The sequence below is a fragment of the Apodemus sylvaticus genome, chromosome 1 (assembly GCF_947179515.1).
Source record: "Apodemus sylvaticus chromosome 1, mApoSyl1.1, whole genome shotgun sequence".
Classification (NCBI taxonomy): domain Eukaryota; kingdom Metazoa; phylum Chordata; class Mammalia; order Rodentia; family Muridae; genus Apodemus; species Apodemus sylvaticus.
In genome coordinates, this window is record NC_067472.1 from 118,157,976 (window position 1) to 118,185,275 (window position 27,300).

General features: G+C 37.3%; 1 protein-coding gene across 3 annotated transcripts in view; it reads right to left on the reverse strand.

Moving 5' to 3' along the window:
* Nucleotides 1–1,167: 1,167 nt before the first annotated feature.
* Ctsc (cathepsin C) overlaps nucleotides 1,168–27,300 on the reverse strand; it is a 32,685-nt gene continuing 6,552 nt past the window's right edge. Inside the window, exons 3-7 of one of the 3 annotated variants that reach the window (XM_052159113.1) lie at nucleotides 15,169–15,335; nucleotides 13,037–13,189; nucleotides 12,143–12,258; nucleotides 3,913–4,044; nucleotides 1,168–2,644 (exon numbers count right to left, since the gene is read on the reverse strand). In XM_052159113.1, the coding sequence (XP_052015073.1) occupies nucleotides 2,142–2,644; nucleotides 3,913–4,044; nucleotides 12,143–12,258; nucleotides 13,037–13,189; nucleotides 15,169–15,335 (1,071 nt within the window). In that variant the 3' untranslated portion in view covers nucleotides 1,168–2,141. Of the gene's footprint in view, nucleotides 2,645–3,912; nucleotides 4,045–12,142; nucleotides 12,259–13,036; nucleotides 13,190–15,168; nucleotides 15,336–20,960; nucleotides 23,695–25,339; nucleotides 25,425–27,300 lie in introns of those variants that run through there. The other 2 variants (XM_052159126.1, XM_052159116.1) reach the window with 2 other exon arrangements.

A 27,300-nucleotide genomic window follows, 5' to 3' on the forward strand; every position in this document is an offset into this window, starting at 1 on the left:
CCAGTTATGTTCAATCTATATTATACCTTTGAAAATTTATTGACATATTTAAGGAAAGTCAGAGATTAGACTTTAGACTTCACAGAGACTTTCACAAAGGCAAAGCATTATATAAGAATGAAATTATATTTAGCAGCTGTCACAAAAACTGTATGTTTTGCTGCACTCCTACAAATCAAAGACCTTAGCTGTCTATGACAGAATATCTGTTTCCTTATCAACACAAGAATGTCAAAGACCTTTGGCAAGCTCTTGGAGATTCAAGAAGCTGCAGTTTAAACACAGTATACCTGGGTTTAGTAAAACAAATCTACAATCCTAGCACACAGTAAAAAAAGTAAAAAGAATTATAAGTCAAAGGCCAGATTTGGCTACTTAGTAAGGCCCTGTCTCAAAACACCAAAAAACAAACACGCACACAAAAAAGCCTCATAAGAAAAGATGAAGTCACAGTGCACATTTCTAGAGTGTTACTTTCCTTCAAGGACAGAGAAAATGCTATTTTAGTCAACTACAACTTTTAAAACAATGATATTTGGGGAGCAGAGAGAGGTAGATCATTGTGAACTTGAGGCTTACCTGGTCTACATAGTAAGTTCTGTGGCAGCCAGATCTATAAACAGAGCCCCCACCTCAAAACAAATACAATTATATAGGTTTAACACACCAACTCTTAAGACTCAGAATACCAAGATACACTGGGCACACAGTTAACATCTCAGGTGATTAGCTAACAGTCTCAGTGCTTTAAGGTACTCTGGGAAAAAATGGAGTCAGCATATCTTTGTCTTAGTCATGACTATATCACTTCTTAGCTATGAGACTCAGGATGAAGTCCTTTGCCTTTTTTTTTTTTTATAAATTCCTGGTTTTGTATATGTATGGAGCTTAGGTGATATCACTGGTCTGGTTTTCTTGAGCCTCAGAATGCTTCTGGTTTGTCACATTGTTGTAGAGCTCCAGTGGCATTGCCTAATTTGCCTGCCACATTACTTTTAATAGATATCAGCTGTTTACTCAGCAGAATGATTTCACATCATTGTGAAATATCCTGAAATCTCAAGAGCTACTCAAATCTCCCCAGTTAATATTTCACTCATTAAGCAACTTTTGTTCATATTTCCACAGGCAAAAGGCATACAACAAGAAATAGTTTCAACACACAGATATTGTAAAAACCCTTTATTTCCTGCATAAATTTTAGGGTTTACTAGGTATTGTCAGAAGATACTCTTTGACAAGGTTAAAAGGTCTTGTTTTGTTTTATTTACTTATTTAAGTGTAAGCTTATGTGTGTATGGAAGCCCAAGCATGTATAAAAGCCAGAGGTTAGAGATCAACCATGGCTATAGTTTCCTAGGAACACTATCTAACTTGATTTTGACACAGGCCACTCATTGACATGATCCTTGTCCACTTAACTGTGCTGGTTGACCAGTAAGCTCCAGGGATACACCTGTTTCTGTCTCCCTAGTGCTAGAGTTACAAGTGTGTCAGCATATCAGTCTCATTTTTCTGACACAGATCCTGAAGACTGACCTCAGGTCCTCATGCTTGCCTAGCAAGCGCTGTCACAGCTGACGAATCTTCACTTCTCCCTCCATTGTTTTATACATGAAAAATTTTTATTGTTTTTTTCCCCATAAAGAAGTACTTCCATGGAACATAAATGCTTCTAAGAGAAGACATCAGTGACAAAATTCTCATAAACACACATAGAAATTCTCTAGTACTGATTACATAAAAAATTTATTTAAAACTCTTTTTTAAAAATTAACTATTTTTGCCATGTTTTCATGTGATTTATGTAATTTAAAACCAAGCTTGCACCTTTACATAGATTTTTAGAAATGAAAAATCTGGTTGCATTGTAGATGACCAGCAAAAAATATTGAAGAACTTAACCACTGCTCATAAAAGTTTTACTTAACCAAATACTTTAATAAGAAATGTAGTTCAGTGGTTGATGGGGAGGATATTAAAAGAAAAAAATCAAGGATGGTTTTAAATTCAATGGCAAAATTCTTTAAGGATACTTAGTAGTAAGCCTCTGATATTGCTTTGTAAAAATGTCAAGCCTGTGACTAACTAAAGCACTCTGTCAATAATAAAGACCTGTATGGAACACTGGGAGCTATGTCCTACAATTTAGGAATTGGTATGGCTGCCACGGCTATACTCTCAATTGCACATTCATCAGATCCTCTGCGGATCCGGAAGTAGCCACTCTCACCCCAGTGAGTGCCCCAGCTGTTCTTTACAATCCAGTATTCTAACCCAGTGACTGGATCTCTTCCATAGCCCACAAGCAGAACAGCATGATTTGTCAGTTCAAAGGGGTTGAAAGGGTCGCTCAGTCCAGTGTGGTGATAGATTCCACTCTGGTAGTGCAGGAAGTCATCGTGGACTTCAAAGGCAACTGCCATGGGTCCATGTTTGACCAGCTCAAGTTTCATCAGGGCTTCATTGCAGCCGCCATAGAAACCACCCACATAGTAGTAGTCAGAAGAGTAGTAACGGAGGCAACCCTCTGTTGGTTTACATGGAGCATCTGTGCCTGTGTAGGGAAAGCAGCTTTCTTCCACCACCCCAAAATCTTGGGCATACTTTCCCGCAATGAGGTATGGGAATCCACCATCACAACCTAAGAATGAAAACACACATCATTATTACACTTCTGTTGGAAGAAGGCAGGCACAACTTCTATACCCTACTTTTTCTCTTTTGTTCCCTGATCACTGCTCTGTTTAAATATCACGTCATTCTTCCTTCCTTAGAAATTCGTCTAACAATCACAGGCCCTATTTCTTTAACAGACATTTATTTAATGTTTAATAATGAATATAGCTTCTCTAGCACTGTGATTGAGTGATGAAGGCCCTGAAACCAAACTAGGTTCAAATCCAAAAGTGTGTGCACCATTTAACATCTCTGTACTTTTACTTACTTATATGTCAACTGTAGAGGGTGACAGCACCATCCTTGAGGTTTAGAATAGTTAATTCACATAAAAACAATCATTTCAGTGAATATTGTTATTGCCAAATACACACACACACAAACACATACACATACACACACACACTTCACAACTCCTCAAGCAAGTTTTCCTTGAGACCTTCCTACCAATACACACCTCCCATCTTGTCTTCTCCTTGGGCAAACTGTACACACCACCTATAGCCTCTCATCATTATAATTATTTAACTTTTGTTTTTGTTGTTAAATTGTACACTTCAGAAGCATAAGAAGAGTTTTGATATCTTACTGTCTCTAAAGGCCTCAACATGACAATATAGTATGTAATATTTCAGAGAGAATAAAAAATCTCACTGTGACCAACAATTTCCCTGGAGATCTGGAAACATTCCAGGGACTACATCTAGTCTGGCATCAGAAAACTTTAAAATGGTAGTATTTTAAATAGCATTTCCTTTAAATTCTATTTGAGCTTTCAGCATAGCCTGTTTTGAAAGACTAAATACAAAGTGTTAAGTACTCTTAAAATAATAAATATTATTATAATTTTAGTAGGAACGGGTTGTGGAAAGAGATGTTTAGAACCTAAATCTATGATGCTTTAAATCTGTATCATTTTCCTAAGATAAATTTGCTTATACTTATTTTCTGCTTTTGAATAAGGTCTATGTCTGCTTTTTACAGTTTTGTGCACTCTTAGGTGACATTGTAAGAGAGGCACTATTCACACGATGGGCTGACATGTTGCTCTGGGATGCAGTAGATTTCATTAGAAACTGTCCACTGATAACTGATGGGGATAGATTCACACCACAGTTTTCTGACTCCTGACACTGTTCTTCTCTGCTATGATACACATTTACTTTTGCCAGTGACAGTTGCTGATATAGCACCAGATATCTCGTAACATTGCTCTGAAATAAAAACGCTTACCTTGTGCATACTGGCTGCAAGATACAACCTCCTGAGGACTCAGGATTGGTGTCTGAGAATTGTTGGTTAATATACGAATTCTTGCTTCTAGCATACCCATAGAGGCAAATGAGTAGCAGCTTCCACAAGATTCTGTAGATAAAGAAAAAGTATGCATATTATTTATTTATAATTTCACAAAAAAAGATGAAAATTGGAGTGAGACACCTTATTATAGGATTTATAATAAACTGTTTTTTTTATAAAAACCAGCACAGTCCAGAAGACTTACTTCATAAGCACTGAACCTGAGGTCCTCCTTGACAGTGAAGAATGGATTTATGTCTATTACAGCTTCAGTGATCAGAGTGAGAGAAATGTGGCAGGACATGTGTGAGTTAAACTTAAAAAAATATAATAATCTCTAATGAAGTAGACTGTTTGAGCTCATCCAAAAATCATGTTGAGATTCCAAGCTCTGGTGCTAAGAGTTGAACGGAGTGTTTTATAAAAGATACTCCAGCACCTACTGGCAAGGAATAAATGAATTCATTAAAAACGTCTGCTCGGAAGACAGCTGCCATTATAAGAAAAGGGAAAATCCTGGATTATGAAATAATGTATACGAACAATACTACTTTATGTTTCTTCAAATTGATAGGTGAAAGAAATAAGCATATATAATAAAGCATTATAAAGCTGGCCTTCCCTTTGATATAATTTTTAAACTAATGAATATAGCTTTATACTTCTACTGTCTCACAACCTCTCCTATCTCTGCCATTGATACAAAGATTACATGGAGATATGCTGATACCAATTCTAAAATAAAACCAGTTCTACACAAGATGCCCATCATTCAATTTATTATATTACTTTTACAATGCTATTAATGTTAAGCATTTCATTGTGAATGTAAAAATTTATGAAGTCAATTTAGCTAATTTTTCAAATAGAGGTATCTTTAATAAACCTGACTATTAGTAATTTCACAGCCACCTTTTTTTTAAAGAACTATGGAAATATTTATGCTTTTAAATGTTAGCATGGATATTGATTTCCCTTCTCGAGGTAATGATTTATGAAGCCCCTGGAAACAAACAAACAAACAAACAAACAAAAGCCAGGATGCTGTTCACATTCTCCTGTTGTAAACCTTATTGGAAATACTTAGATTGTTTTTCCTCACACTGAGCCAGGCAATTCCTCGACTGCTCTTTGTTTTGCCATGGGACACAGTGAAAGAGCTCAGTGCATGTTTGTGGAAAGAATGAGTCAAGCCATCATGAGTAGGCACATACTTAAAACCCAATGAAGGAAACTCAAGGAAACTATCAGCCAACTACTTGTTTCTGAGCTCTAGAGCAAACAGAACTTTGGATGCTGATGTGAGCCTCTTTTTACAGGTCTCAGTGCCACAAGACCCTGAATCCAATTTGCCAAGAACTTTTCTTATTAACTACTGTCTTGTCTGATCTTTCCCCAAATTCTCCCTTCTAAACCTCTCATGTTTGTCCTTCTTATACACTTGTCTAGTTGATAAATGATCATCTAAATTTGAAAGGTGAGAAGATAAACACCTGTGATAGCTGAGGCCTAGACACTGAGGCAATGACCTGTCCGTCAGCTAAGCAATACCAGATGTTAGTAACTTGTTTTCTCTTAATGCTGGGTAAGTGGCCTTTGTATGTTTTTTAAATCACTAAGTTTAAATTACAACCAAAATTACTATCACTAAGACCTATAAACAATCCAGCTTCCTCAGCTTGTATCAGCTGCAGAGAGAGAGCCTCTAAGTATTAATCATTAAACCCACATAATCTGACCATCAGCTTCAATGGGAGCGACGGGTCATAAGTACAGTCCATGGCTCAGAAAGCGCTTTGTTTTCAAATCACAGGAATGGAAAAATGTCCTTTAGGTCCCAGAATTTCTGGGAAGATTGTGAACTGTTAAGATAATCAATCACTGTCTCCTTTCAAAAAGATAACCTGATTTAGATTCCCAGAAACCCATAGTATTTATGATGACTATAATGCAATAAGTAAGAAAAGGCTTCACTTACAGAAAGCTTGGCATGTGACCCTACCTACCAAGAGGGAGAACATGGCTTCCACACAGTACACATCCCCTAACATTAGAGATCACACTACAGCAGCATGGGAGACCCACAATTCTTGCCTCTCTTTTTTGCCCCTCATCAGCCTTGTGAGCAAGGGCAAATCACTTAGCCTGTGTCATTTCTCTTTATTTTTGTACAAGTTTAGATTAGGTAGTGTGAACAACCTAAGGGCCTTGTCTTCCTGCTCTAATGAGCAACATTTATAACCAAGACTTAAATAGAGTGGACTCTAAATATCAGGAAAACTTGCCACAATGCCTAATAGGACCCTGGAGAGCCACTCAAGACCTGGAGAGAAAAAAAAAGTAAATCCATCTCTCTTACCTTTCTCTCTTCTCTCCCCACTTATAACTCAGCATAAATCTAGCTATAAGGCATTTTTACAGCTGTTTTAAAGTGGAAATATAAAACTCAATTTGTCTTTCCAATATTTCTTTTTACTTTAAACTTAATCTGTTCACAGAATAAAGGAAAGCTGTGAATTCCCTTAACTGTGCCTAATTTGGAATTTTTTATTTCCAAGTATGTCAATTAACAAGGGGAGAAAACAAGTGCGTATTTTCCCATCCTGAAATATAAGAAAAGTATCAAGACGTGAGAAGAGGAATGTCTAATTACATCATCTCCTCCGGCATCTGACTTGACAGTGTAGGTGACAGATCAGTTGAAAAGCAATCAGTTCACAGATGACTTGTGTTTCGAAATTTCCATTGTTTGTTAAAAATCATATTTATAGCACACAAAGAATGGGGAGATTTGGGGACAATCAGAGCTTTTACCAATTGTCCAGGAAAGCTACGTCAAAAAATTTCCTTCAATTATCAAATTCATCTGGAACAACAAAAAACCCAGGATAGCTAAAACTATTCTCAGCAACAAAAGGAAATCTGGGGGAATCAGTATCCCTGACCTCAAGCAATACTACAGAGCAATAGTGTTAAAAACTGCATGGTATTGGTACAGTGACAGACAGGAGGATCAATGGAACAGGATTGAAGATCCAGAAATGAACCCACACACCTATGGCCACTTGATCCTCGACAAAGAGGCTGAAAACATCCAATGGAAAAAAGATAGCCTTTTCAACAAATGGTGCTGGTTCAACTGGAGGTCAGCATGCAGAAGAATGCGAATTGATCCATCCTTGTCTCCTTGTACTAAGCTCAAATCCAAATGGATCAAGGACCTCCACATAAAGCCAGACACTCTGAAGCTAATAGAAAAGAAACTGGGGAAGACCCTTGAGGACATCGGTACAGGGAGAAAGTTTCTGAACAGAACACCAATAGCGTATGCTCTAAGAGCAAGAATTGACAAATGGGACCTCATAAAATTACAAAGTTTCTGTAAGGCAAAGGACACCATCAAGAGGACAAATCGGCAACCAACAAATTGGGAAAAGATCTTCACCAATCCTACATCAGATAGAGGGCTAATATCCAATATATATAAAGAACTCAAGAAGTTAGACTCCAGAAAACCAAACAACCCTATTAAAAAATGGGGTACAGAGTTAAACAGGGAATTCTCACCTGAAGAACTTCGGATGGCGGAGAAGCATCTTAAAAAATGCTCAACTTCATTAGTCATTAGGGAAATGCAAATCAAAACAACCCTAAGATTTCATCTTACACCAGTCAGAATGGCTAAGATTAAAAATTCAGGAGACAGCAGGTGTTGGAGAGGGTGTGGAGAAAGAGGAACACTCCTCCACTGCTGGTGGGGTTGCAAATTGGTACAACCACTCTGGAAATCAGTCTGGCGGTTCCTCCGAAAACTGGGCACCTTACTTCCAGAAGATCCTGCTATACCACTCCTGGGCATATACCCAGAAGACTCCCCACCATGTAATAAGGATACATGTTCTACTATGTTCATAGCAGCCCTATTTGTAATTGCCAGATGCTGGAAAGAACCCAGGTATCCCTCAACAGAAGAGTGGATGCAAAAAATGTGGTATATCTACACAATGGAGTACTATTCAGCCATTAGAAACAATGAATTCATGAAATTCTTAGGCAAATGGATGGAGCTAGAGAATATCATACTAAGTGAGGTAACCCAGACTCAAAAGGTGAATCATGGTATGCACTCACTAATAAGTGGATATTAACCTAGAAAACTGGAATACCCAAAACATAATCCACACATCAAATGAGGTACAAGAAGAAAGGAGGAGTGGCCCCTGGTTCTGGAAAGACTCAGTGAAACAGTATTCAGCAAAACCAGAACGGGGAAGTGGGAAGGGGTGGGTGGGAGGACAGGGGAAGAGAAGGGGGCTTGCGGGACTTTCGGGGAGTGGGGGGGCTAGAAAGGGGGAAATCATTTGAAATGTAAATAAATTATATCGAATAAAAAAAAAAATTTCCTTCAAAATATCTCATTCCCTTCCCTTGGATTACTCTCATAGCACTTGTTATTCTTCCTTGTAGAGGTAAACACCACCCTTCCCCACTGAACGTCACAATCCCATTATGTGAGTATCATGTGATGCTTTAATGTTTTAGTTGTATATCCTTATAAACACTAAATCTTGTGAAGCTATTAGTCTTAAACATTCTGCTATTTAAAAGCTTCTTATGGACTGGAGACGGGGCTCAGTGTGTAAATTGATTGATATGCAAACACAAAGACCAGGGATCAGATCCCCAGGACCTGCATGAAAGCTGTTGTCCCACAAATCTGTAAGCCCCAAACTGGGTTGATGCAATCAGGCTGGAGGCTTGCTGGGCAGCACTGACCATGTGGAGCACCAGGGTCAGTGAGAGATCGTGTCTCAAAGTGGAGCATGATGAGGAAACACCTCATCAACCTCTGGTCTCCACACACACAAGTGTGTGCAACTGCATAAACATCACACATACATAAAAGCTTCCTAACATATGCTACCCTAAGTGATAAGAAATGTAGCATCAATGCAGTAACAGGTCACATTATTTGCCAGTTTTAATGTGCCTGCCAATAATGAATGCAACACAGGACATTTCTTCCTTAATCTTCTTGAGTAGGTCTTGACAGAGATTCTCTTTTAGTTGGGGTTTCTGTTGTCCTGGTACAACCCCATGACCCAAATTTGTGAAAGAAAAGATTTATCTATTTCATCTTACACTTCCAGGTAATGGTCTATTTTGAAGAGAAATCAGGGCAGGAACTCAAGGCAGGAACTAATGTGGAAGTCATTAAATAGGTTGCTAATTGACTTATTCTTCATGGCTTCTTCAGCTTCTCTCATAGTGTCCAGGTCCACCAAGCTCGGGGCTGGTACCTCCCACAGTGATATGGACCCTTCCACATTAATCATACCTAAAGGCATTCCCATAAGCTGGTGGAGGCATTTCCTCAACTGAAGTTTCCTCTTCTCAAAAGACACTAGTTTATGTCAAGATGACACAAAACTAGGCAGAAGTAGATCTATTTGGTAATCAGGTAAAATTTAATCCTCTGCAGGCTGAGTGAATGATTAGAACATTTATGATTCTAAAATATTGACAGAGAGCCCAGGTTCTCAGGGCTATCTTTAATGGTCTCACCAATTATTTACATACCACAGCTGTATCTGAACTGACACCCTTTTGATTATAAGTTAATGTCTTTGGAATGTACTAATTAAATTAATAGTAAACCACTAGCTTCCATCAGCCCTAAATCCAAGAATATCTCAGATAGCATCTTAATTGCACAGCAAGACTTGCAATCTTTGCTGTAACCCACCTACTTTATGCTCCCACCAATGTATTTGGCAAATTAACTTATTTTTAACTTTTTCTTGTACTGTGATTATAAAACATGTAAAAAATGTAACATAGAAAGTGTCATTCAAAGAAACTTGAATTCATGCTCCCAGGCCATCCATGGTCACATATACTTGACTTCCAATGAAGTATTCTCCTTTTATTTGGGGGGCAGGATCATATTTTTGACACATAAATGGTTTATCAATTACTTGCCATTTGCCTTCATTTCCTTCTCTAGGAAATGGCAAAGGTAAAGAAGTTCAGGATTTATACCTCCTCTAGAGGAGTGGGTTCCTGACCAAAAGAGAGAACACTTTCGACATCAAATAAAGGACAGGAGTCTTTTTTATTGTGTGAAGCCAGACAAGAGCCAAGCTTTGTACACGCAAAACCCCTTCAATGACGAAGAAACTTGAACTCATTGAGACTAATGGTAAAAAGTGGAAGAAATTCAACACAAATATACTTGTAGAAAAGAGGAAGAATTTATCTCTCAAAATCATACATTTCATTTGATGTGTGGATTATGTTTTGGGTATTCCAGTTTTCTAGGTTAATATCCACTTATTAGTGAGTGCATACCATGATTCACCTTTTGAGTCTGGGTTACCTCACTTAGTATGATGTTCTCTAGCTCCATCCATTTGCCTAAGAATTTCATGAATTCATTGTTTCTAATGGCTGAATAGTACTCCATTGTGTAGATATACCACATTTTTTGCATCCACTCTTCTGTTGAGGGATACCTGGGTTCTTTCCAGCATATGGCAATTATAAATAGGGCTGCTATGAACATAGTAGAGCATGTATCCTTATTACCTGGTGGGGAATCCTCTGGGTATATGCCCAGGAGTGGTATAGCAGGATCTTCTGGAAGTGAGGTGCCCAGTTTTCGGAGGAACCGCCAGACTGATTTCCAGAGTGGTTGCACCAATTTGCAACCCCACTAACAGTGGAGGAATGTTCCTCTTTCTCCACACCCTCTCCAACAGCTGCTATCTCCTGAATTTTTAATCTTAGCCATTCTGTCTGGTGTAAGATGAAATCTCAGGGTTGTTTTGATTTGCATTTCCCTAATGACTAATGAAACATAATCCACACATCAAATGAGGTACAAGAAGAAAGGAGGAGTGGCCCCTGGTTCAGGAAAGACTCAGTGAAGCAGTATTCGGCAAAACCAGAACGGGGAAGTGGGAAGGGGTAGGTGGGAGGACAGGGGAAGAGAAGGGGGCTTACGGGACTTTCGGGGAGTGGGGGGCTAGAAAAGGGGAAATCATTTGAATTGTAAATAAATTATATCGAATAAAAAAAAAGAAAAAAAAGAAAAAAAATCATACATTTCTAATAACAATCTTCATTTGATAAAAGACACAGATAATTTATTTGGTTAGTTGAAAACGACAGGAAACTTGATTATTTCCTCAAATTTATGAGGTTGTATGCAAAATTATTAACTGTCCTTTAGCTAACTTGCAGCATCTACAAACAAATTAATCTTGTTATTGTTATGTTTTATATTTCATAGTAACGAGCAAGACAAATGCATTTTCTTCAAAATGAATCTGTGCATGTTTTTACCAGTCGAGTGTACGTAATTTTAAAAAATCTTCAATCTAACATGTTAACAAGCTTTGAAACTTACTTTAATATCACAAACCTTTTCAGAAAGTTTCAGATTTGGAGCATTTCATATCAGGTACATAAACTGTATTGATGAGTCTCCGTACATTTTTTGAGTAAAACTAAGGAAAGTAAGATCATCTGTTTGTTCTCAAGTGCAATTAAAGCAAGTTTTGCAATTGCAATGCTAAATCAACTCCTGACATAGGAAACTTAATTAATGGATTTTATCAAAAGCCGTATTCTAATATAAAGTTAATTAAATGATCCATATACTGCTCAAGAAATCTAAACTTGTGTAGTAATTAGAGATCACATAATGGCAGAAATGTGAGGTCAAATAGGGATCCAACTAGCCAGTTTAACTTCTTTTGGAAAGAAGATCAGTTTTAATTGCTTACGTTATTTCTTTCCACAAAAGTGTCTCCTAGCAACCAGGTAAATGAGTCCTACTGACCACTCTGGTGAAATCCTTATTGAGAAACACTGAGCTTAGCTACTTGGTCCTTGCCTCAAAAGAAAGGCAGAATTCAAGGGCCACATTTTTTATAATGCGGGACCACACTATGAAGTGTAGGCTATCTACCAATATTGGCTTCAGCCTCTATAACATGTGCCATGAACCTTGTTTTCCACCTCTTTGCTAAAGTAGAAAGACCATAGCCATTACTTTCCTGTATCCCTAAATCTATCCTCAAGTCCAAAATATAATAAGTATTTAATTAACAACAGCTTGTGGTAACTTAATGAAAGCTTCCACCTTTATTAGTTTTACCTTGGTTTCGAACAGGGCTAACAAAATTGATGCCATGGACATTTCTCCAGTCCCAGGATTCCGGCAAATTTAAAATTTGTTGCTGTATTTCATCAGTCATCGGGGCAGGTTTGGGCCTAGAATGGAAATGTATATTTAATACCAATATAAAGTCTTTCCTTAAGAGATAGTCTCTTTGCCACTGATTCTAAGGGACTGAGAATAAAAGAATATTTGTCCCTTGAGTGGTACGATGTGGCCATTACACAATGTTTCAGTTGCATAACTCTGCTGCATAAGTAGCTTTCAGTTACTGTAGATTTTTAGGACATAGTCACTTTCCATGTATAGTGAAAGCTACTTTTAGTAAGCTTGAATATTTACCTTCTCTTACTTGTCAGATGTTAATCAGGAAACAAGATACACATTAAGGATGCTTATTAGAGTCTACAGAAATCATGGGACTAACTGGTGTTTGACTAAAGAGGTAGTGATGGTTTTACAATATGTGATGTTTGGCAAAGAACTTTAATGGCACAAACTACAGTTTATGCTTATGAAAATAGGTATGTGCATTCCTATTTCAAAGAGTTTTGACAAAAATTCATTGTAATAATAACAATATTGATGATGATGATGATGATGATAACAACTCAATAAAGAAGACATATCTGTAAATGACAGCAATGATAATTATCACCCTTATCATGCATATCACTAAAAGACTCCAAAATATGACTTGGACAGTTTGTGAAAATCTGAAGGAAAGCAAAAGAAAAAAAGACATCGGCAACAACACCCAGTATATTGGGATGACTAATAGAAAGTTGGGACATCCAGGTTGGGCCTGTGTTGAGGGAGGGTGACGTTTACTACTGAAGTTCTTACTTGTGACAAGGAGAGGCACTGTGTTACCTTGGGATTCTCTGGCTGTGTCCACTTCTCCTTATCAGATCTCGTAGGCTCATGTTCTCATATTCCTTATATGTGGTTGCAGTCCAGTACTTCTGAACAGTATTGATGGCCTTCACAAAGTTGTGGTTGTGACTGTAGAGCCTTTCTGAATATCTGCCAACAGCAAAGGGACATAGTTTCAGAGGTAGTCATTTCAGGTAAAACTAGTCTCCAATAAAACTGATGATACCCACACTGTGTGTCAAAGTTGGGAGTGGTATAGTCATTCAAGAACAGTTGGCAAGAGAGGAAAGCTGTAAACTGTTATGGCCTTTACATGTAATTTCTCTTTAAAGCCATGTTTATCTTTATAGTTGGCATCAGAGTATTATCTTTTCTGCATGCCCATTTTATTTATTTTTGAAACAGGGTCTGGTCTCAAAATCATTATGTATCCAGAGATGTCTTTGTACTTCTGTTACTAAGTCTCTCCTTCCTAAGTGATAGGATTATAGGTATGCAATGCCACATAGCTTATGCAGCATTAAGTACAAAATCCAGGGACCCATGTATGCTAGGCTACCTGCCAAGCTATGATCTTGACCTCTATGTGGTCCTTTCAAAGTGCATTTTTACAATCTGTTATATGAACAAATCAAGTATATGCATACATGTTCTATAAATAAGCAATTCCTAAGTACTATTCCATATAGGAGTTTATGCCCCTATTATTAAAAAACAGTATTAGCATAAATATTTGAGAACTCAGACCACTGAAATCAGACTATGAAATAAGTTCTTGATGTGATTTATAAAAATATTAACATGAGCATTATTTGTCTGCTTTGTGTGAAATGTTTGGCTATGGATGTAGAAATAACACAGCTATAAAAAATTGTTAATTATTCACTGAAGTCCAACATTTGTCAAACCTGCATGTCAGTGCACAGCAATTATATAAGCAGTGCTTGAAGGATTCAATCAGGCTCACCAGCACAAAGCACACCAGAAAAAAATGCCAGGTGAACTGCTTATAAGAACCATACCACCCAAATCTACTTAAAGACTGAACTTAAAAGGAAGGACTGGATAGGGTTTCACTCTGGTTAGCACTTTGAAAGGCAAGGTTAAGTCTTCTTTCCAGTCACATCTTCCCTGAGCTCTCTGCTACAGGCAATCCTTGCCAGGATCACTTGGTTTGCATGTTTAGTTTGTGTGCAGTTTTAGTGGCTTTCCCAACTAAGCGAAATGGAAAAGAAAATACTTATTGATCTCCCTCTTGCAAAACTAATAATGTCTGAGAATTCTTGTTTGTATGGTTCCTTATAGCAGATACCTGAATGAAAAATAGTAACTTCACATTGTAGGCTGAATGTTATTCTTTGGAAAAGGAAGAAAGAAATATCATAATTATAATCTCAAAAAGAAAATATTAAAAAGCCTTACTAAAAACCCTTACTTCTAATATCTCAGCCAGAGATTGTATATAAAAGCAGGTCTTTAAAGAATTGTAAAGGGCGAAGCCATTAGTGTGGGCTCTGGTCTAGTTTTACTAGAGTCCTGAAATGAATAGGTTAGGATACTGCAGGGAAGTCCAAGTGAGAACACAGGAGGAGGAGCCAGCATCAAACCAGGAAGAAACCAAGTTCTAGCCTTCAAAACCCAGAGCACAAACTGCCCTTTAGGCCACCCAGTCTGCAAAGTCACCCTTGGGCTTGTGACAGCCCAAGCAAATAAAAACCTGCAGAAATACCAAGGACTTCCTTTGCTTTCTATGCTTGAAGTTTGGTGAGTTCGTAACTGGACACTAGTTGTAGCATCATGATATTGCATGTATTATGCAAGTCATCATTATACCACAATCAATGAAGTAATTACTTTACTAGTAATTTTCTATTTTGTGTTTCCTTTGATCATGTTCTTGTTTATAAGCTTTCCCTGGTTCATTGGTTTTGAAATGTGCTGAACTATATTACTTTTCTGTCAATTCAGTCAGTCCACATTCATTTCCAGTACAGTTTATATTTATATAACACATCTCCGTTCAAGTTACATTAGCACAGAAAAATTACAATTTCTAAAAGTAAACACACACTCATACCATGCACACCATTAAGCACAGCAAAATGTACAAATCCCTTGTCACAACTCACTTTTCCTGGAGACCTCCAAGGTGCTCTGCCTTCTTATTAACTTTCTCAAAGTGGCTTCCCACCTTCTTGCCAACAAAGCAAGCCCAGTTGCGGCCCAGCACATCATGGACCCATCCAGTCATGGTCTCATTGCAGTAACTGACGACTGTGCTGCCTTTGATTTCATACTGCGAGCAAGAAAGAAAATAAAAGACAATTGACTACACCTGTGCTCACCTCTCGTCAGTTTCCTCGGCTCCTATTTACCCTAAAGATGCATTGTGGCCCTCTGCCAACCAAAATAAAAACTTCATTTTGGCCGATGACGTTTTGATAATTATTCTGGAGATCAGAGAAACCAGTTTTTCTAAGATTAGCATTGTTGGCCACCAAAAAAATGCACTTCTAAGAATGAAAGAATGGCTATAGGAAAAAACTCACATTTTTAAAGCAAATATGACACCCAAGGCATCTTGCATTTAATTCTCCATCAGTCTATGAAGAACTAACCTTCCTGTAGTTCTGATGATTTTTCAGCTTCAGGACATCCTGAAGCCCACAGGGCTGTCAAGTGGCAAGAACAGAATTTTCCTCCTCTGCATTTTGTCAGAAGAGGCTCCCATCAGTAGATTATAAAGAGAGACAGCAAGTATTTCTGTATAGCTAAACAAAATCCTCTTTTCCTACTAGTCTCCTGGTGCATTAGAATATGCTTATTATGAGGCAACTTAATTATTGGCTACACTTTATTTCAGTAATATGACCCTTTGCATGTTTCTGTGTCACCCCTGAAAGAATACTGCTGTGACAGACCCAGGTTTGAATTCAGACACAGTGGCACTAGAGCCCAATGACTTTCATCCAGTGACATCTCGTTGAAGAGGAGCACATGACTAGAATGAGCAGGAGGGAGGGAGAAAGAAGAAAGAAAGGCATTGGCACACATTATATTTGAAGGCAATTCTAGTACACCATAACTATTTGCAAAGCAAGGATATCAGGAATAAAAGAAAATACACTCAGAAGTATAACACTGGGACTCAGTGATCCAGTGCAAGTTGGTGAGTTTGTCCTCAATGGCCAAACACAAACACTTTAGGCTTTGCGGTGTCAGCACTTATTGTGTCTGTTGGACTCTTTGGCACACTTAGGCAGGTTAAGTGTAATAAACACATTTATGACACAGTTATTTCCAACTCACAATGTACTTATCAAGATCTCAGCCAAGTTGAGACACAGACACATTAAACAGTACAGAAACTCTGTCATCAGTAGACTAAATGTGGGTGATTTTTCTCCAATCTGCTAAGATGATACAGGTAGGCCTTGGAGAATGATTGACTCTTTCAGGCCTGTTGCCTGGAAAGCAGCCTTAATATTTTAAGAGCCCTGAAAATTTCCTTACAGCAAAATGTCTCTCTATCTCTCCTTATCTTTCTGTAGCAATGTCAGTAAATATTTATGGCAGTATAATAGAAAAAAATTTAAAAGGCCTAAAATGTTTCAAATATGGAAATTTAGAATAATCTTATTAACTCATAAAGTTTTGCATAATTAATGAGTTCTCTAAGAAAGGGTGAGCCAATCAAGTTTCCAAAAATTGGGAAATGTGCCTCACAGTGCACACTTTTCTTGGACCCTGGGAAGCATAGCCACCTATTAATATTAAGATATTGTATCAACTGCTTTTGTATCACAAAGGCAGAAACTCCCTTATTTTATAAACACCATACAGATTTCTTATTGATCCTTAGGGGCTCAAGATAACACAGAATAATATATTTTGATCTAGGAGGTTTGTTAAGCTAGAGTTTAATACCAAGCACTCCTAGAACCAAATACTGGCCTGTACACCATGAACTGTTTCTTAATATATGGCTCCTCCCCAAATAGCTGTGGTGGAGGATGATACAGAGGAGAGAAGCCCAGAAACTACAGAGCAAATGTTAACTTTCTAATGATGCTTCCATCTGTGTTATCTTGACCTCACAATAACCTTTAGTGATAAGGAGAAATAGTTCTCTACTGTAGTACTGGTGTCCCTGCAAAGAGTGACAATGGTCAGAGTTTCGCAGCTGACATCTGTTGGTTGTTGTCCTTTCTTTCTAATCCAATGGATGCTCTAAAAATACTGCAGATAAGCTTACTCAGGAGAGCTTCACATAGTGGCCCATGACTATTTCTAACTCTGCCATTCTTGCCAAGGGCAGAATTATTACTGCAGAGCAGAGGTAGAGGATACCCAAGACCTTTGAGGCTTGGAATATCCCGATAGAAGCCAGATCTGCTGCTTTGGTCTTGTATGACCCTGGTACATTCATTGGTAAAATGCGGTTGTTTGAAATATATTCCATCCCGCACACTGTTTATGTGTTCTCCCTCTGGTAACCTCTAAGATTATTCTTCCCATAAAGTCATAAGCATTGTGAAAATAAGATTTTTGTTTATTTACTGTCGAGAGAGCTTTCTGGCAGCAGGAAGCAGTTAATTATTGAATGAGTGAATAAGAAAAGAATAAATAAGAACAAGTCTTACTAAGAATGATTTCATCGTTGATTTATAAAATTCAGAAAAGGTATGAAATTAAAAATTAATAGCAGCATTATAAGGCCAAGTCATCAAAGAGCCAGGAAGCACACAGTGTGCATGTGTGTGTGTGTGTCTTCTGAAATACTCATTCTCCTCTCTAAGCCTGTTTCATGATGTAAATTCAGATTCACCCAGAAGTTCCAATCATCCAGGTAGAACTTCCAACCTCACATCTGTGCTTCAATATAAAATTAGCAAAGTCTGATTAATAATTGTTATTGCAGACACATTAATTTATATACATTGGGGTATTTAAAAAAAAATCTACAAGCTGGTTATTGTACTCCACATCATATAAGTATAGCAAAATTGGCATTTGCAAACACTTCTGATGCATTAAACTCATAGAATCATTTTCTCCCTTAAAACTATATTCTGTATCATTTTGTAGCTAGAGAAATCTGAGTTTTCTTTTTAATTTCTTTTTAAGTTTCTTTGTTAACCTAAAGTCACCCTATGAGCAGGATAGGGTAGACATGTACAATGAGGTCCAAAGAGGTGGAAATGTGACATTGATTAGGTTAGGTCAAAGGTCAAGAGCTAGAAACCTTAACCTGACGAACCTCCTCGGTGTGAATTCATTACTTCCTTTATTGGAAAGTTCTCAGGGATTCTTTCAGCCACAGTGAACTCAAACATTTTTGTGAGGATTAAAAGACAGAAATCCTGGCCAGATAATCCAGCAATAAATATAGTCAATTTTTTTCTCCCAAAGATTTTGTTTCATTTATATAAACATTGGTCTCTGAAGACTGGCTTGCACAGATGAAACGATTTAAGTTTCCATTCACTTTTGCCAATTCCCACTGCAAAAAAATTAAAAACAGCTACAATTGGAAGACCTCCCAATATGTAGCTCTTAGGTTCAGAGAACTGCTGTCCCAGGCACTCTTCTGCTTCTTCAAAGTTCCCATTAAGTTGTCACGTATTCTCCAATGTCCTTAACCCCATTCTAACCACCACCATCCTACCATGGTTTCTCTCATAGAGAGAAAATGAACTCTCATAGACCTGCCTAGTAATACTGACCTGCTGCGGATATCTTACATTTATCCTATAACTTTTTACTGTTTTTTGATACTGTAGAATGTAGTTTTATGCTCTACCCACCTTTACCCCGGGAGGTGACCATACAGCCCCTACCCAACTTCCCTTGAATCCTTGAACAAAACACACACACACACACACACACACACACACACAATTTGTTCCTTTTCAACTTGCCTTAGGACACAGTTGCTGGCTATTACTATCTCCCACATAGAAAAGCATGCCCTTAATAATATTGTTTAGGAAAAAAACACCTCTTTTTCTTCCTTGAGTCTGCCTTTTTCTCCTGAGACCCAGAAGTTCAACCTGTTCCTTCTGCCCAGCAATTGGACCCTGGCTTTCTTTACTGGTATATCAAGAACCAATGGGGGAACAGGATCTTAACATCAGAACTGCCCCCTACATGATACTTCAAAGATTTTTTTTTAATTAGCATCCTTCTATTGCTTCTCTATTTACACTACACAGCAAATATGTGGATGCTTATTTCATCTAGTACACTAGTCAGGAGACACAAACAGTTTTGCTTTTTAAATTCCAGTTCTGTTACTTATCCTTCATGAAGCTTTGAATGTGTGCCAGCTAGACAGTCTGTGTTTTTAACTAAAATGGGTAAGATATTTATGAGTGATCATACTTTTCTTGATTGATAATAGTGAAGTTTTAAGGGTTTTAAAAGTTTAAAAATGCATCCCAAAAGTAACAACATAAGCATGTATAAACATTTGTAAATGCAAGAAAAAAGTAACAAAGACATCATCTGTTGTCCTGAAGGTATTTATGTAACAAAGATTTTTAACACTTTTTCTATGCTTTCAACTGACTCTTTGTTTCAAATTATGAATTGAGCTGTTTCTTTATTTCAAAGACTGGTAGTGGTGCATACCCAAGTCACAGCCCTCTAGAGGCAAATGTAGGCAGTAAGCCACCAACAGTGCTTTTGGAATCAAGATTATAATGACATTTTTCATTATTAATTATATCTTCTTGAAATGACTTATGACAATATACATTGTTCATTTATCACTGAAAGTCCCATCTGTGTTATAACATTTCTACATTGCTGCATCCATATAAAACTTATAGGTTTATTAAAAGTTGTCTATACAAATCATAGAATAAATAAAGACATGGGCATCTAAGTCTCCTTCCCAGAGCAGTACCTCAGATGTTTGAGGTCTGAATGATAAACACATATGGACATTTATGGCATCTGAGTAAAACTCAAATCTAGGGAAGGGTCTCTGAACTTTTTGCTTCCCCATACTCCCTCAGTCTCAGTAGCAACATCCATACAAACTAAAGCAGTACATCTGCTGCCATGTTTATAGTGTCAGGAAAGTGTTAAAAAGCAAGGCTAATTTGACCAAATCCACATTTGGTTAAATATCTCCAGTCTACCAAAGCTTTCTCAGAAAGAAGCCAACTTCCTTAATTCTGTTCCAAGAATAAGCATCGGGTTTCTGCCTATTAACAAGACTAAACAGTTTATTTAAAAAGTTGAATTCTAATCAAATGCAAAGCTACCAGGAAGTTGTAACCAAATGATAATACATTTTAAATAGAAAATATTGACATTTAGATTCAAATACAAGTATGGAAGATATTAAACTTGAATATTACCTATGCTTGAAGACACTTGATTTAAGCTAAAATATATATTCCAAAAATAGATAAAAACCAAACTACTATTTACCACTAAGCAAAGTGGTCAGCATTCTTGGGCTCATTCTCAGTTCCTACTTCACAAAGTCTGAACTGTGAGATTGGAAGAATACCTGAAAATCCATTAAACTGTTAATTTCTTCTTATGCTTAGTAGCTATGGAGCATAAACTATCCTCTTCAGGCTACTTTAAAAAAAAAAAAAGCCAACCCAGGAACCATTACAGACATAAAATTCTCTATTTTTTCCTCAGGCACTAATAGCCCTTAAAGCTAGAACATTACCACTGTAAGCTTAAGCTTTTTGGGGGGTGGGGGCGCTTTATAAGTGCAATAAGTTTAAGGCATAATGAGCACACACACACACACACACACACACACACACAAAATGAGTCTGATCTCTTTTGTATTAAGTCATTTAACAAACGTCCTGAGGGCCTACCATGGCCTCTAAGAACACAAAGGTAAGAAAATTCTAGTAACATTAATAAAAACAATACCACGATGAAGTATTTTACAAGGTTCTTTCTTACAAAATTATTTATTAAACCCCTTTCCCTTTTGTCATGCTATTTGACACATATTACACAAAACACAGGCAACACAGTATTTTGTAATACAAAGTCAATAATCCATCTTCTTACAAAGCAGAATGGAATACAAACAGGCAATTATGACAAACGATGCTAAACACTAGTGTACTGGAAGTCCTTATGGCACATATCTATTATTTTGTACCCACTAATTTGCCCTCATAAACATTTATACACCAAATTACACAGAGGAAAACAATTTAAATTAAAATACTTTTCAAAGCAAGTCTCTCTCAGTCTCTCTCTCTCTCTCTCTCTCTCTCTCTCTCTCTCTCTCTCTCTCTCTCATTTTTAGACCTTGAAAATCAACTTTAAAATATATAACTCTGTAGGTAAATAAATATAAAATATAAGGGCTCTGCAGACAAGAAACCTGATAATATTTCTTAGAACAGAGAACAAAAAGAACATACTGCCATCCTTGGATAGTGTTTCTAGAGCCCAAGAAAAGTAATGTGTTGCCTATTGGTTTTAGTGAGAGTACTCTCCCTTCCCCATAGGTTCATAGAATTAAATACTTTGTCTCCACTTGGTAGAACTCTTTGGGAAGGATTAGGAGGTGTGTCCTTGTTGGAGGAAGCATTGGAAGAGGAGTGTATGTGGGCTTTAAGGTTTCAGCAACTACATGATTCCTAGTTAGGTCTCTTTGCCTAGTACTTTTGGATGAAGATATGAACTCTAAGCGATCTTTTCACTCTTTCCGCATGGACTTTAAACTTCTTAAACTGTCAGCCACATCAAATACTTTATTTGATAAGTCTCTTTAGTCATGTTTTATGACAACACAAGAAAAGTAGTTGATACTTTATAGGCTAGAACTACATGTAAAATGTCTGCAAAAAGAGAAGTATACTGTACTTTCCCAGACCTATGAAGTACTATTTGCATTAGGTAATAAAGATAAATAGAGAAAAGCAGATGTCCATCCCAGAAGATAAAGGCACCAGACCAATACTTTATAAATTCAAACTAGATGTACCTATAGAAAACAAGGGGAATTATTAATAGATTCTCTCTCAGTGAAGTGACAAATGCATCCTAGATGTTGAAGACTATCAGGTCCAGAGGCAAGACAGAAAAAAAAAGAAAGATGACCAAATAAGTAAATCTGACATGGCATAAAATAGTGTTTATGACTCATATACACAATCTTCTGAGCTAACTAAGCCACAAAAGAAAAGCAAAGTGGATGACATGGGCTAGGTACACAAGCCTTTTATGTCTTCCAAGTCAGCTGGAAACCAAGTGAGAAGGAAATGACTCTGCTACTTAGCAGGAAAAGCTAGAAGATAGCAATCAGACTGAACAATAGTACAATTAAAGAAAGTCAGTTTCACAAGGGATTTCATTGGGATTGATACTGAAGTTTTAACAGCTTGATTTCCAGTGTGTGGGAGTGCTAAGGGGAAAGCCAAGTTAATGTTACTAGCTGAATGCAAGAACTCAAAAACAAGAAAGTGAGTGGACTCAGTGGTAAGGAAACATAAACTGGAAAGGCACTTTCCTAAGACTTCAGTAACAGCCAATGCAATATATATTCTATCACCCCCACTGAACTAACATTCATGATGCTTCTGCACTGGAATGTACCAAAAAAACTACCTAAATGTGGTTCTAGAAACCATTTACTTTTTTGATATGACTTTTCTTTTTAGCCCCAATGAAGTCCTTAGGTTTGAAAGATTAGGATGATCATTTTATAGCCAGAAACTGTAGGAGCTTCAGCATTATGGGAGACTAACCATTACTAACTTTTAAATGAGACTAGTTCTATCAGTTTCAAAGAGCTTTCAAATTCATAGTATGTCAAGTTCTTAGCAAAAGCTAGCACCTAATTTAAAAAAACAAAATGAAGAAACAAAAGAGGAAAAGAGAACAGAAAAGAGAAGAAAAAAGTATAGAAACCAAAAAGCACTAACCATACCATCTTTCTGTCTGGGAGCACTGAAGATTCGCTCTCTGCAAGATACAGCTTTTAGTATATGGCTAAGAAAGCATCTTTCCTCCTTTGATGTAGTATCCACAGGACCTCAATAATTAATATCTCTCCATTTCATGTCATCCCAAATCTTTCTACCTTTGGAGTATCTCAAAGTAATTTTAAAAAGTGAAGGCACCCAGGAAGAGACAAGTTAACTGAGTAAAATTTTCAGTGTGACAAAACACAGAAAAAAATAAAAGGTCACAAAATCAAAAATCCAAATTCTGTCCAGTTTGGACAAACTATTTCAACAAAACAGTATTCAAGTAGGAAAAAAAAAAACATGAAACAAAACAAAAGGGAAAACACTGGATATGTTATGAATTGTCCCTTTATGAAAGCACTAAATGCTGAAGCCCCCCTGAGGCTTCATCTCTTCCACAATGTTTTTCCTTTATTTTGTGCAGCTTCTGGTGGTTCAAATTCCACAGTGGTGATTACTGTTTTCCAAGGAATCCGTCAGGAGGGCAGTTGCCTTGGAGGTGGGTCACCAGGACGCCTCTGCATTTTACATGCAAACAGATTCCAGAAGGGATTGTAGCTGCCATGGCCTCTGCTAGCTGCTAGAGGTAGATCCAACTGTTTGTCTCTTAAGCCAAAGTCTGTTCTTGGCTGTGGTTTTAAAAGAGCCTCCCAACAGATGATCTATTTAATAACTACAAGACAAAAACTAGGGTTACAAGAAACAAAGATCATACCACCTTTTAACACTTTATCATAGTAGCCTTTCTTAATTTTAAAAAAAGCAATACCAGCACTTATACATTAGGTGTTGGTAGTTCTTTTAAGTTATTAAAGACATTCGCATAAAATTGCTATTGAGCTCAAGGCTTTAAAAAGAGGATTATGCATGCAGGCATCATGCTTGCAAAGCACATGCATTTGAAAGTGACAGCCTCTCTATAAAACTATTGTGATTTAAAAGTATACTGAAGCAACAAGCTAAATTCTAGCATCTTAGCCCCAAACTTTGTGTCTTGTACACATTCAAATGTGGTCCTAATGCTGCATGAATGTTTGCCTAAGTACTAGGTTATATACCCCAGTTGTGAAACAGACTATGGTTAACTTTTCTACTGGTAGATGTCTCTCCAAAAGTAGAAGGAAGGTTGAAATATTTAGAGCAGAATTTCATAAATTGTATTGAGAAACTAGCGATCCACTTTGGGGAGGTTTTCCATTTAATCTTCCTCCTAAAGTACCACCATGCAACAAATTAAAAATTCTGTGCAGTTCTGAACTACAGGGAACTAACATATGCTCCACTTATTCAGTTCCCTGAAGAACAAAGAAGACACAGCTCATTTCTGTCAATTATCCTCACTCACACTAAGCTGGTTTTGGAGGCTGCCTGACTCTTTAAATTTTAAGAAAATGCAGTGACTGAGCAGCCCAGGAACAGCTCCTGTCTGTTTACATGGATGCTGTCAACCTATTACAAAGCCCAGTCCAAAGCCTGAAATGTGGCTACAGGATGATGGTGGTGCTTTCTAGACCTGTTCTTATTTCTCTTTTGTATCATCTGACTTTCAGGGATTAGTCACCAAGAAAAAGAAGGGCAAGGAAAAACAATATTATTTTAAAACATGGTGAAGTTTAAGACATCCCATAGATTTTATTTGCTCATCATCCATTATTCCCATCAAATTTTATGTGAGTAGTCATTTCCATATTTTTCCTGAAAATATGAAATAAATGAGCCAAAGGGATTCTTCTTTTCCCAGTCAACATTCTATGCTCGTCGTAGAATCCATGTTAAAGAAGATGAATGACAACTTGGTGATAAGTGACTAGCATGCCAATCCATTTTGAAAGAGACACATTCTCTTTAAAAGATAGGTAGAAAAACCTGTGACCTCAGTCTTGCACCTTAGACCCAGAGGTGTGCCTCCTGTACAGGTAAATGTGGTAGTAATGCTGTGTGGATGTATACCTAGGTAGGGACTAGGATATATACTATATAGTTCTCCCTTGAAGTCTTCAGGAAAAGGAGTCAGCAAGCTAGGACAGGTTAGTAATATTACAAATGTGAGTTGTATGTTAGTCAACCTTTACCAGGTTGGTCTTCTCCCTTTTGGGTTCATGTCTTCTAAGGTTATATTTATGACACTAGGGATTTGATAGTACAATCACAACCCATGAGAATGGAATGTTGCATAAAACAGGGGAGAAGTTAAAGGTAGCAGAAATGCAAGCTCAAGCAAGATGCAGAGGAAAGTAACAATCTATGCATTCTCCTGCTCTCTGAGGAATAGGCACTGATTTGCATATGGCAACAGGGCAGGAGAAAGATAAAAGATTTCAATTGTGCTCACCCAGTTTGTTCCTCAGATGTGGCAAATCATACATTCCCACAGTTCCCAGCTGCATGAACAACTGATTGATAAAATCAGTGACATCCTATGAAGAGTTTATAGTGGTAAACTGAGTCATAATAAAATTTATCAATAAGATCAATAAGAAAACATAAATGAGGCACAAAAGGCTTAAAAAGAAACTTAAAGTTTTAAAACATAAATCTTATGTTTAATATACAGAGTATATATATATATATATATATATATAAAAGCACATCTACTGCAAAAACAATTCTAAAATTTTGTTATTTTAAAAATAATCCCAGAAGGAATAGTGGAAAAAAAATGAGTGCACAGTCCTCATACCCTTTATTGTGGAAACACAACTGACATTTCTGGTTGTGGTGAATAGTTTGAAACTTGCAAATTGCTGGCACACAAGCTATGGAATTAAAAACCAGACATTGTTGACCAAGTTCTAAATAATAGCTTGTTTCATGAACCCTGTGGTGGTGGTCTCTTTATTATTGTTATTTGTTAGTCTATAATTCAATTAAGACTGGAAAGCTCAGAACAGGAGCTCAATAACAAGAAAATCCCACTTGACTAACACCAAATAAAATGCAAAGCCATAGCAAGGGTTTGGTGAAATCGAGGATTACTGCCAAGCCTGGCAACCTGAGTTTAATCCCCAGAACCCACATTGTGAAGGGAAAAAATCACGGGTCCTTTCCATAGGTTGCCTTCTGAGTACACTGAAGCTAAGGCTCACAAATAACACCCCATCCCCCACCACTATCCACAACTCCCACAAATAAAGAATTATAATACAAATATTTACCTATAATAAGTCTACTTTCCTCTCTATTTTTTTCACCCTTTGAATAACTGTCTTCAAGGCAAGATGAGGTTTCTTTTCTAACCTTCTCATCTTCATTGCTTCAGAGGAGGTAAATTGGGAAAAAGTCAGGGATTTGCAACTTGTCCTCCTTGAAGACATTGTTTGAGGCTTACTTTGTTTATATGACTTCCTCTGGACCATTTTGGTTGAGGATGACTACCAGTGGAACTTTATATAGCTTTTCATAAAAACTGATGAAGACACACAACAGCACAAGGAAATAGGAAGTGGTCACTGACCACTGATCACATAGGCAGACATGATCTCAGCTCTTTATATTCTACCTGGCTTTGTTGCATTGTTTTACTTTTTATAAGAGGCCAGCAGCAGATCTGCAGATTTAATATGCAGATACCTCAAAGAGGTGTAAATGTGCCACAGGGAAAAGGAGAACCAAATGCTGTCACTATAATTCAACAGTGTAGGACATGCCTGCAGAGAGTACACCTTTATTTATTCTCCACCTCCCAATGTTTCCAAAGAATAGTTCCAAAAAGTTATCTGTTTTGTCACAAGCCTAATCACTCTCTTCTCTTTTACAGGAGGTTGTAAAGGCTTAGGTTTCTGCCTGGATGGGAATGCAGGTCAGAGACTACCTTAAAGAATTAGGGAAAAGAAAACCTTTAAAAATATCTAGTTGCTGGTTTTATGTTCAACTGGGACTATGCAAGCTTGAAGGCATATGCAGATCCACAGACTAGTTCTCTTTTAACCTACCATATTTTAAGTAATTAAAAGCCAAGCTTTTTTCTTCATTTTTTTTTAATGTTTAGGAATCTTTATGTCATGAAACACCTTAATCTTTCAGCTAATGCCTGAATAAGATAAAGCAAGGCACCAGTAAAGAGACTGACAGTAGTCACCCCCAAGCCAAGCCTGGACACAGAGAATGAAGGGGAGGCTATATCTGCTCTTGTGCTATAGGATTCAAAAGGAACCCCTGATGAACATTCAACACATGCACCACCTACTCAAGAAACTCCGGCAGGATGCCGGTTAGGAATCTGAGAAAAACACATCTCATAAATGTAATGGGAAACACATGGTCTTAGGTGTGTTATAATGAAAACATCTGGAA